Here is a 12,139-nt window from a genome sequence, read left to right on the forward strand (position 1 = left end):
TTAATATAGTGGATGTGATTCTATGGACATGTATGTAATGTAAAACCTGTATAATGCTTAGAATTATTAACATTGAATTTCTGTTTCTCGACATACATGTGTGAGGGCCCTATTCACAATGTTGCTCTTATCTAAAAATGGCGGCATGAGATTTGAAGTTAAAAGCAGTATCATTACCATGGCAGAATGTTGTTCTCTTCTCAAATTTTAGAATTTTAACACTTTTTAAATTCATAAATCCAGCATACTAGTATTGTGAATATGCTTAGTTTATTTTGACAGTAAACACTTCATAAAGTATCTCTCTTTTAAAGAACTATTTTGCAAAGTGGAATTTAACCAGCATCTTATAATCCAGAAACAGAGCTCGCCATTAAGAAATCCACTATGAGTTTAACCTTGAAATTATTTGTTTAAAAGTAATCCACATTTTATTCACAAGGATGTACAAATTTCAGAGTCAATTATTAAACACCATCACACTAAGGGACAATCGCATAATGTCCATAATGTCGCGAGCACAAGCTCCGAGCAGTAAATAAACTGCGTTTGTTTAGGTCAAAACACCCTCGCCCTAAACAAACATTCACCAGTGTGATATCGACATGTTTATATATGATGTAAGCTATGATGAAAATTGTAGCAGTCACATCATTATCGATACAATGCAAAAACACGATGATAAACACATTAAAATACTAACTGGAAACCCAGCACTGTATTAAAAGGAAATTTTAATCAACTTATCAACATCTCAGTAATAAATACAGAACCTGTTATCATTGAATGCGTGAAAGTTTGTGAAATTTGGTAAGAAGTGCAAAAATGAAGTTCAGCAATAACATTGATGCCAAACCCCTTCCCCCTAAATGAAACTAAGTTCATGCACTTATTGAACTTGTGTGACATTGTGCGATCATCCCTAAATCTTTGAGACCACAGACACTTTGATGAAACTCTGTCAAGATTGTTTATAAACCTAATCTATCACAGCGATATTCAGTCAGTGTGCAGTGCCAGAAACTTTTCAGATTTCAGATTTTTTTTTTGTAAATCATTCGACTGAAATATTTTGTGACAACTCTTTCGTCTCGCTGAATTTTAACTCTTTTGAGGATGTTTATATATTGCAGAAGATATTTAACTAGTTTTGTTGAGGGGTTTTTAAAAACATTATTTTATGATACTCACCTGTTTTTTGTAGTATTACTAGTGTACCATATACAGAAAGTGCCTGGTTATGTAAATATGTAGAAATTAATACTTTCTTTTTGACATGATCTGTAATATCTCAGTAACCATGGTAACACAAGTAGATTTAGCATGTACATTTGAGATTCATAAATTATATGGTTATATGATGGAAATAATGAACTTGTTAAAATTTTAGTCAGGCGTGTTTGGTATGTACGCAATATACAACCCGCAAAAAAAACACTGATGCGTTTGTTTACTTGTGGTAAGCAGAAATAAGACAAGTTTCATGCAAGGGTCGTGGTGTACGTAGTGTTAGTAACTTATCAAAGTATAAAAACTACATGAATCCTGGATCCCAAAACTCTGTTTACTTTTAGAACACTACATATTATAATGATGAAGTCCGACTGTTACTGTTACATTAATCTTCCACAGATATAACAAAGTGATAAATGTGTCACATGAATCTGTATCAGAGGCACCCACTGTTGTTTTTGTATTAGTCTTAGTGTTCTTTTTACCTATTGTTGTCTTTGCGTGAAGTCTTTCCTTCACTCACTTAATTCAAGCAAATGCATCAGTGTTTTTTCACGGGTTGTAACACAAAATAATGTATGACCTAATAGAGAGTGAATGAGTTGAATGTATAAATATAGAATATATGTACATGAAGTGAACAATCACACTTGTTACATAATCTGCCAATGAGGGCGCAAATCCTGTGTGTTCACACAGTGGTTGTGGTATTGACTTGGAAATTGGGAGTACACAATAAAGTTATTTCTCACATTATTTCATATTTGTCCAAGTTATGTTTGTGAAAACTTGTAACGGCAACTACGTGGTCAGATGAGAAATTAATTATTTTCATTTGCTCACTAAAAAATCTACAGAAATGCAAGCAGTGGACTGACTTAGCCATGTTGTGCATCTGCACTTTCAGCAGTATTGGATTTTTTTTTTTTTTTTAAAAACGTCCGGTTATAATAAGTGATATCAGAGATTACTGTGTAATATCAACAACTTCTGAGGTTTATTAACGTTTGATAAATAAACAAAATGACATCTACAAACAAAATAATCAAAATAAGTGAAAAATATTTGACAAAACCAATCTAGCCTTAGTATAAATATCTGACTGCATTTGTAAGCTATTATTACTTATCAGTATCATTATACCAAAATAAAATGTCTTGATATCAAATCAATGATGATTGCATGATTCAAATAGTTGTGTTTCTGCCATTCTGGATTAGCATCACACAATTTTTTAAAACTGTTAAATGTGTAGATTCGTGCAATGTCTGTCAAGGGGTAAGTAAATTTGACTGCGATTGATGCGACCATACTGATGAGTATTGATTGCGTAACTAATCAAAGTATGACAATGCTAACAAAAATGTCACGTTGACTGACACTGGGGGCGCACTTCTATCCTAACTTCTTGTCCTATCGTGAACACTCGCCAATATTGCATGCTGAGTCTAGCACACGTTAGCTTATACGTAGACTTGTAGGATTAGTGCTACCACTGTATTAGATATCTATTTTGATTTCGAATTTTGCTGTACTTCCTCTCAAAATCAAAATATCACTTAGTATAGCAAATAGAGTGTTAGCCCTAGTCCTTAGAGTCTATATGTAGGCTAAGCATATGTTGGTGGCATGCAATCAGACATGAATAAGGTATACCAAACTACTGTGTGCATGGCTTACAAGTGGTGATATATCAATAATTATTCATGGAATATTTTGGAGAGACATACAAGATTGATTATCTTCATAATCCCCTGTCTCAAGTAATATGCCTTCAGGGTAACATCTCCATGGATCACCAGTCTGCCATTGCCATGCAACAAGCTTCTTCTTCAGGTCTTCAAACAGAGTATTATGCTGTGGGTCGTTAGCTAAGTTGTTCAGTTCATGTGGGTCTTTCTCAATGTCAAACATCTCCCATTCATCCCTGTAGTAGTATTGATGTAAAGTCTTAAACCAGTGTGTTTGCTGATGTGCAATTGTACGGCTCAAGATGTCCAACATGGTCTCTGATCTGGCGACGTCTGCCGAGATTGGATATGGTATTTGGTGGTTCAAATTATGAATCAAATGAAAGTGTTTGTGACGAATAGCCCGCATGGGATAAGCCATTGTAACTTCGTGGAAATTGTGACTGGCGTAAACTGTGTCATGATCATGATCTCTCCGCAGTGATGGTATTAGTGATTTCCCAGTCAAGTTGACTTCAATGCTGGATACTTCATAATCTGGGTAGGAGACATTAAACCAGTCTAAAACAGTTGGTACAATATCAAGTGTGCTAACCATGTCATTACTCTCCTGCCCCCACCGTTCTTTGTGAAAGGGAGATGATACGATGAAAGGTTCTCCCATTCCTTTCTCATACAGGTTGGTTTTAGCATTAGGGAAAGGTATTCCATTGTCAGAGGTAAATATAACCAGTGTGTTGTCAGCAAAACCAGCATCTTGAAGTTCCTTCATGAAAAGACCAATACCTAAGAAATCATTAAAATTTGCGGATTGGTTAGTTGGTATAATGAAACGTTGCCAATGTCCTGCATATGGTATACGTCACTTTGATTAAAGTTAATACATAAATAAATGGATGGACACGTACCTACCTACCTACCTACCTACCTACCTACCTACCTACCTACATACATACATACATACATACATACATACATACATACATACATACATACATACATACATACATACATACATACATACATACAGACATACACACACACACATACATACATACATACATACATACATACATACATACATACATACATACATATGGTACATACATACATACATACATACATACGTACATACACACACATACATACATACATACATACATACATACATACATACATACATACATACATACATACATACATACATACATACATACACACACATACATGCATACATACATACATACATACATACATACATACATACATACATACATACATACATACATACATACATACATACACGTACATGCATGCATGCATGCATGCACGCACGCACGCACGCACGCAGGCAGGCATGCATACACACACACACACTCACACACACACACATACACACACACATACATACATACATACATACATACATACATACATACATACATACATACATACATACATACATACATACATACATACATACATACACACACACACACATACATACACACACACACACACACACACACACACATACACACATACATACATACATACATACATACATACATACATACATACATACATACATACATACATACATACATACATACATACATACATGCATACATACATACATACATACATACATTAAAATCTATGGATGATGATAATGTTTGACCTGTATATTAAAAACAAATACATTAAACAACCAGGAAACGTTTGTAAAATTAATAGATTCCATTTCAAACTAAATTAGTCCAATAAAGCATTTTGGTGATTAAATTAATTAAACATTGCGATAGAAATTTGTTATGTCCCGCCGATTTAAAATGGGTTCCCCACTACGTATTCATATATGATTTAGTTTTCATCAAATTATTTTATGTTTTGTCGTATGATATATTTACTTTCAACAATTCCAATGCGTTTATTGCTCATTGACATCCGGGTTTGTATAATATTAACTTTATCGTGGGTGTTATTAAGACTGCGGTCTATGTTAATTAGTGTATTTTTTGTTCTGAAGCGTATTTTTCATAACTTGTAAGTGTTTTTTGTATCTGTTTTCTATTTCACTGTCGCACAAAGAATTGACTTTGATAATAAAGACATTATATTGTTTTTATTAATAAAAAGTATAACATATAAACATATATATATATATATATATATATATATATATATATATGTGTGTGTGTGTGTGTATATATATATATATATATATATATATATATATATATATATAACTCGGTGAGTATCAATCTGCTAAGACAGTGCTCTATACCGCAGTGGCAGAGCGTAATAGTTTTGGTAGTACTGGAACTCTTTCTTGGGTGTAACTCGGAGTTTCACGCATATTGCGATCATCAGACACTCTAGAGAGTGTCTGATGATCGCAATATGCGTGAAACTCCGAGTTACACCCAAGAAAGAGTTCCAGTACTACCAAAACTATATATATATATATATATATATATATATATATATATATATATATATATATATACACACACACACACACACACACACACACACACACATATATATATATATATATATATATATATATATATATATATATATATATATATATATATATATATATATATATATATATATATATATATATATATATATATATATATTCTTTCATGTTTGGTCATTGCATTGTGAAACCGTACCGTCCGATCTTTAATTTATTTTCCCAGAGGTAGAACAGGTCTACGTTTTACGTCATTTTCATATTTGATATATACTCTATTTAAATTTAAATTAGTACAAGCATGACGTGGCAGATTATTTTAACCCCATTTTTCTCCAAAGAGGCGTTAACCACTGTATTACTGAGAAATTGGGAGAATTTAACCATTTCGACATTATAAAATGCCAGTCAATGTCAAAAAAGTGGGCAAACTTTGAATTCATTATCTTTGACCAATCGCAGGTAACTGCAATACTGTTATATTGGTGCTAAAGACCCTGTAACTTCATTACGAAGCCAGCTTTTGAGGTAAGACTTTTTTTATTAGATATTCACCAGAAAATGAGTTTTCATACTTTATTTAGTCTATATATCGTTAGCCCTAATATTGATCAGAAATTACTTTACTCTAAAAACTAGGAAAACATCTACGACCGTTTATCACTTTCATGAAAGTTGTGCATAGAGGTATCCCCTATATTACTACTTCCTTCATGTTTCACACTTTATAAAAGTCCATAGAGAGAGAATTTCAAAAGAAGTAAGACAATGTACATATTTTAAGTGAACATTGATATATCCCAAATGCGAAGACAGTAAAAATCAACGACATTTAAGAAACCCGAAATCACCCTATCCGACAAAGCACACCAATATGTTCTAAAACGAAGAAGAACGAGTGCTTAGAGTTATTTAATTCCCGTCGTTAAATAATAGGACAGGATGAAACAGTGTAAGGCAGTGACATTTATATATTAATTACAATGGAATGCAATAAATACAGTTCAAAATCGAGAGACGATCATGAGGCTCAAGATTTTGAATACTATTCTTTCGAAAAAGAATTCAGTTTTTTAATGGTACATGTATTGAGTACATTTATACCATATATCTTTCTTTGCTTTCAAAAGAAGAAAAGGCGCGAATATCTATCACATACACAACACAACTATACTTTACCGGCAGTACAGCCTGTAATACAATTACACTTGTGCATGATAGTTGGTCCTATCTTACCCGATCACGTGCATTTGTACGTTGTAATATATGTCCACAGTTGTCGATAAAGCCAATGTCATCTTATCAAACCCCCCCCCCCCCATTATCTTTATGTTCTCATGTAAATATTACTGCACTTGTGAAATATTTTGATATCTCGTTAGATTCTTAAATCTAACAAACTCCGATAAAGAAATACGTGTCACCACATTAATGATATAAGTCATGCCTTATAAAAAGATTTTTTTTAAATAAACACTGTCATTTTGATCACATTTATTTAGGCTTGGGTTCAATACAGCGTACACATATAACATAGATTGAGAGAAATGTAGAAAATCTCAAAATGAAGCTGAAGATTTTTCTCCTTGTTACTTCTTTTAGTAAAACTGATGAACATTCATTAGAATTATGCAAAGTACAGTAGGATTACTTGTTATGACCGCTATTTGTGGTATTGTACTCAGTACTGCAGATGACGGTAAGTATCGCTTTCCAACAATTTTTTGCTTCTTTTCATGGCTTTCTTAAGACAAACTATTCAGAAACCATCACTACAAACGGACAGCATATCTGTGTCTGTGTGCCCGTCGTTTATGAGATATTTTGACCGCTGACATTTGAAGCATAATTCTCTCTCTCTCTCTCTCTCTCTCTCTCTCTCTCTCTCTCTCTCTCTCTCTCTCTCTCTCTCTCTCTCTCTCTCTCTCTCTCTCTCTCTCTCTCTCTCTCTCTCTCTCTCTCTCTCTCTCTCTCTCTCTCTCTCTCTCTCTCTCTCTCTCCCATCTAGTAGGTCTAAAATTATTACCATCAATTAATCAGTGTGGCATTAAATAGTCAGTTTGTATATTTGTTTTTGGAAATATCTTTACTAGGTAAACAACTCAGGAGATTCAATGCGATTATGAGAGAAACAGAGGAATATGTGAAATTTTTAAGCACCGCATCTAATGAATTGCCCTCTACCCGTCTAATTTTTCTCAATTCATGTCACAGCAGTAATGATGTCATTGTATTTTATGTATCCGCCATTCTTGTAATTATCTTGTAATAAACCGTGTTATAGCTCTTTGTGATTGGTCAAACAACCTTGACAAAAGACTGACAGCCATTGAGAGCAGAATTGATGCAGTGGAAGAATGCACGGAATGTGATGGTAAGTGAACGTGTATGCCTTATTTGTATTTATTTATTTATTTATTTATTTATTTATTTATTTATTTATGTATTTATGTATGTATGTATGTATGTATGTATGTATGTATGTATGTATGTATGTATGTATGTATGTACGTATGTATGTATGTACGTATGTATGTATGTACGTATACATACGTTATGACTTCGTGCATGTTTATTTTAATCAGGATGTTGGCGCGCGCTGTGTCTAATTTTGTATGCATGTTTTTGAGAGAGCTAGGGATTGCTCATTGCGTGCAGATGTGGCATGACGAGATGGTATAATCTTCCAAACTTCGAACATATGTGTTACTTTCAAATCTTTCGTGGAACTAGAGAAGTATTTAAGCTGTTATTATCTTTAAAGTTCAGAATTGCTCTAGCACGACTTCACTGATCGTCACACGATTTAAGCATCGAAAAAGGACGCCATGATACCATCTCTGAGAATGAAAGTTTCTGTAGTTTTTGCTTTTTACAAAATAATCTGTGTGCTAAAACTTGAACTGGATTTCATTTCTTAACTAAGTGTCCTCGGTATCAGAATCTGAGTCAAGATCTTTAATACCAGCCTGGTTTAACAAAAACATCACGTCATGGTGAAAGTCGTTTTTCGTTGTGTGTGCTCTATGGGCCTGTGGTCTTTCTTTCACATGAACTACCTAATGGTAGAAAGGGACTGTCGAATGTTAAGATATTGAAGATGACGACGACGACGACGACGACGACGACGATGATGATGATGATGATGATGATGACAGTTTTGTTGATATTATTTCCATGTCGTTATATAATGTTCATTCCTTTTACACATCCTTCATCTTCTTTGCTTGGTTCCATCATTTGTAGTTCAACCAACGTGTGTAACGCGATGGTCTGATATCTCCGATACACATGATGATGCCCTTGCCTCGATACAATGTGAACACAAAGAAGTGATGACGGGATGTAGTAGTTATCTACCTGGCAATGCACATGGAACTCGTGATGGCGAGTACATACATGTTGAATCAGATGCGAACCCGGCTTGTGTTGCTAGGAATGGTGGCAGTGGATCAGGTAAGAAACATCATTTTCTCTCATAGTAATCGTCTTTAAAAGGAAGTTGACAAAAACGTTATGTTGAAATCGTGCTGCCTATTTTATTTTAAAATCACTATGTGTAATCCACTAAGGTAATAGTGTAGTCGGTATATCACGAAGTCTGTAGTGCAGAATATCGACTTCGCAACAACCCGAGAGACAAAAAAAAGCATTCGACGAAAACAATAGCGATGGGAATACAAGTCTATGGAAATTCTGTTAAAACTTCTTGAAATTTTCATTTAACAAGGATGAAAGTATCTCTTTATTGATCAATTACTCATGACTTCTCATTTTCGTTGTTTTTTCTTCATTTTTCTTTTTCATTTCTTGATTATAAGGCGTGAAAGCCGTGGCTCGGTGCTGTAACTGGCCGAAGATGAAATGTACCTACAAAATGGGGCCGAAATCTGGAAGCAGTGACGATGCTCTTAGTACCATCTCGTGTTCGGGGGAAATAGATGGAATGAGTTCTTACCTGACGGGTGTGTATTGCTATACATGTTTCTATGCTTCTAATAAGTATGAAATGTGAAATCGCCGTACCTGAGTGCTGAAATTTGTCTTGTTTGTCAATATAATTACTACAAACAAACAAATAGTGTATATTTGTACTACAAGTTAATAATTTATAATAATTTATTCATTCGCTTAATTTCTTTTCCTGGTATTGAGATTTTACTTGTCTGTGTCCTTTCCCCCCTTACACACAGGTTGCTTGGCTAATACTTGGTGGCAGCAATTGGATGGAGCATGGCCAAATTCTAGGAATACTGGTCAACTGACGAATATAATCAATGGGGAATGTCATGCTGTCAATGGCGCTAGTGGCGGCGGTATGTACTGAATATAAGAAACACGCGCGCGCGTGCATGCCTGCGTGTGCACGTGCGCATCTGCGTGTGCGAATGACAATACTATAGAAAGCGTTAAACATTCCCATGCGTGTTTCAAGTTACGCATGCTACAAAGATATACCTGAAGTTGCCAGGATGTGTGTGTATATATATATTTATTTATATATAGAAGTAACGAACAAAACAGTCCGGATCAATAATCCAGAATTACTATTCTTTAACAAGGATAAAAGCAAGATATAAATAGGACACAGCCTGACTTATCTGTGTAACTGAAAAGGAACGATACACCGAAAGTTGTAATAAACGGTAAAGTATTAATATATATATATATATATATATATATATATATATATATATATGCGTTTATGTGCCTGTTTATATTTTCATCCAGGTGTATGGGCAAACGCAGCTTGTTGTGCGTCACCAAACCTAGATTGTAAGGCTAAATGGAGTACAAAGAGTGCTGGTGGCGTTAAAGCAAAGGCCACCGTGTCTTGTGATGCTGGGTGGATTCTGACTGGCTGTAACATTTGGACTCCTTATAAGAACACTGATGGTGCCTACATTGAACGTAAGTGGAGTAAAGATTTCATTTGTGAGATAAGTCGTATTGAGCGTAATCTAGTGCTTACAAATACCAGTCTTTACAATGTATAGACTCGCTGTATATACTACAATCTTATCTAAAACTGAAAACTGGTTTAAAATGCAATATGAGAAATGGTATTGTGATTTCTTTCACACGATGCTTTTGCCAGAAATTACATAAAATGCAATCTCGTCAAATTGATGTCAACTGGTACGTGGTATATATTAATGCATTTTCTGGTTGTCTTGCCAAAGCCAGCCGTAATTTTGTTTTCACATAATATTGTATTTTTTAATTCGCAAGTATCTATGTATACACATTTACGGGATGTCAACGTCATCTTCTACATATGCAGCATCAAATTTTCGAATTCGTATATGTTTGGATAGATGTTATATTAACAATTGCTATAAAAATGTACGTGGATTGTTGAACATTAAGATTGCACCAAGCGGTTAATATAAACGTTGCTTGTTTCAAATATAACACATTTTGCCGACCATTGTGTGCTATGCTTCCTGGTAGTAATACTCATTTAGTTATTTATTGCACCCGTTTTGTATCAGGGGCTCACTAAGCACTAACAGAAAATTAAATTACATACACTACTAAACAATTAGAGAAGATATGACTAGTAAATCACATACACAAACAAACAAACAAACCAAAGGGAGAGAGAATGAAAATTACGCTTCAAATGTTAGCAGTCAAAAGATCTGATAAACTCATACTATTTATGAAGCTTGTATGCTAGACTTGGTGTGCAGCAACCGAAGGAATGTTCATAGCCTCGTCAGAAAAAATAATGGTATTTGTTTTCTTATTTCAGGGGAGCGGTGCGTAGCTGTCAATGGTGGTAACAATCAATATGTATATGCTATAGCTATCTGTTGTCAACAAACGGAATAATTCAACTTTCAGACTAACAATTTGTCTCGTTGATGTCTCTACCTTATCTTCACCAATAGCAACAGCAAGTTTTCATTAACATACTGTACTTTACGCATATAATGTCATTTTGGTATTAAACAGTTGTTTAAATCTCTAAGAATATAATTAAGCATGAATAAAGACAGCGTATTGACCTTACCAGAATCGTGTTGTCTTTTATTCCGAATAACTTCGTTTAAAAAAATAATGTGAAACAGCCATATTATTAGAAATCCCCAGGTTAGGGAGCCTTCAGTTATTACATGGGAGGAGGACCAGAGAAAATCATCCCGTGCTTATGGCAAAAATGTGACCCTTCCCAAACCAACTGTGCTAAAAATTGACCCTCCCTCATGCGACGTAGTCCCAAACCTGAATGGATTTTTCTATCCTTGGCTAGTCTTTCTTCTGGCTGAATATTCTCTCTCTTTACTGACTGAATAAAGACACTATGTCCTTTCTTCAATTCAATTCCCCTTGTTTCTTATTTTATAATGACAAAGGTACGAGTTTCATTTACAGGTTACCTACCATCTTATCTTCAGGGAGATTATCACAACAAATAAACATACATTCGCATACTGATTAGGTATTATGATGTAACAAAATATATGAAATTTGAAGCTTCCATTCCAAAATGCAGTCTAATTATCAAAAATCATTGATTATGCAAATAACATATCACTATCAAAAACTATAACAAAACGTGTACATCCGTCCTGTTCATGACAATGTTTTTAACTGGAAACCTCAAAATCTCTTCGTACAATTTATAAAAAATACGTTGCAGAACAAAAATTTCACAAACTCTTAATAACACCATAAAGTTAATATCATATAAACGCGGATGTCAATGAGCAATAAACGTATT

At 34.3% G+C, this 12,139-nt stretch overlaps 1 protein-coding gene across 1 annotated transcript in view; it reads right to left on the minus strand.

Moving 5' to 3' along the window:
• Positions 1–2,937: 2,937 nt before the first annotated feature.
• Positions 2,938–12,139, minus strand: part of LOC144435514 (N-sulfoglucosamine sulfohydrolase-like) — a 16,119-nt gene continuing 6,917 nt past the window's right edge. The window contains exon 5 of the mRNA XM_078124104.1: positions 2,938–3,710. Within this exon, the coding sequence (XP_077980230.1) occupies positions 2,938–3,710 (773 nt within the window). The remainder of the gene's footprint in view (positions 3,711–12,139) is intronic.

This window comes from Glandiceps talaboti, chromosome 5 (genome assembly GCF_964340395.1).
Source record: "Glandiceps talaboti chromosome 5, keGlaTala1.1, whole genome shotgun sequence".
Lineage (NCBI taxonomy): Eukaryota > Metazoa > Hemichordata > Enteropneusta > Spengelidae > Glandiceps > Glandiceps talaboti.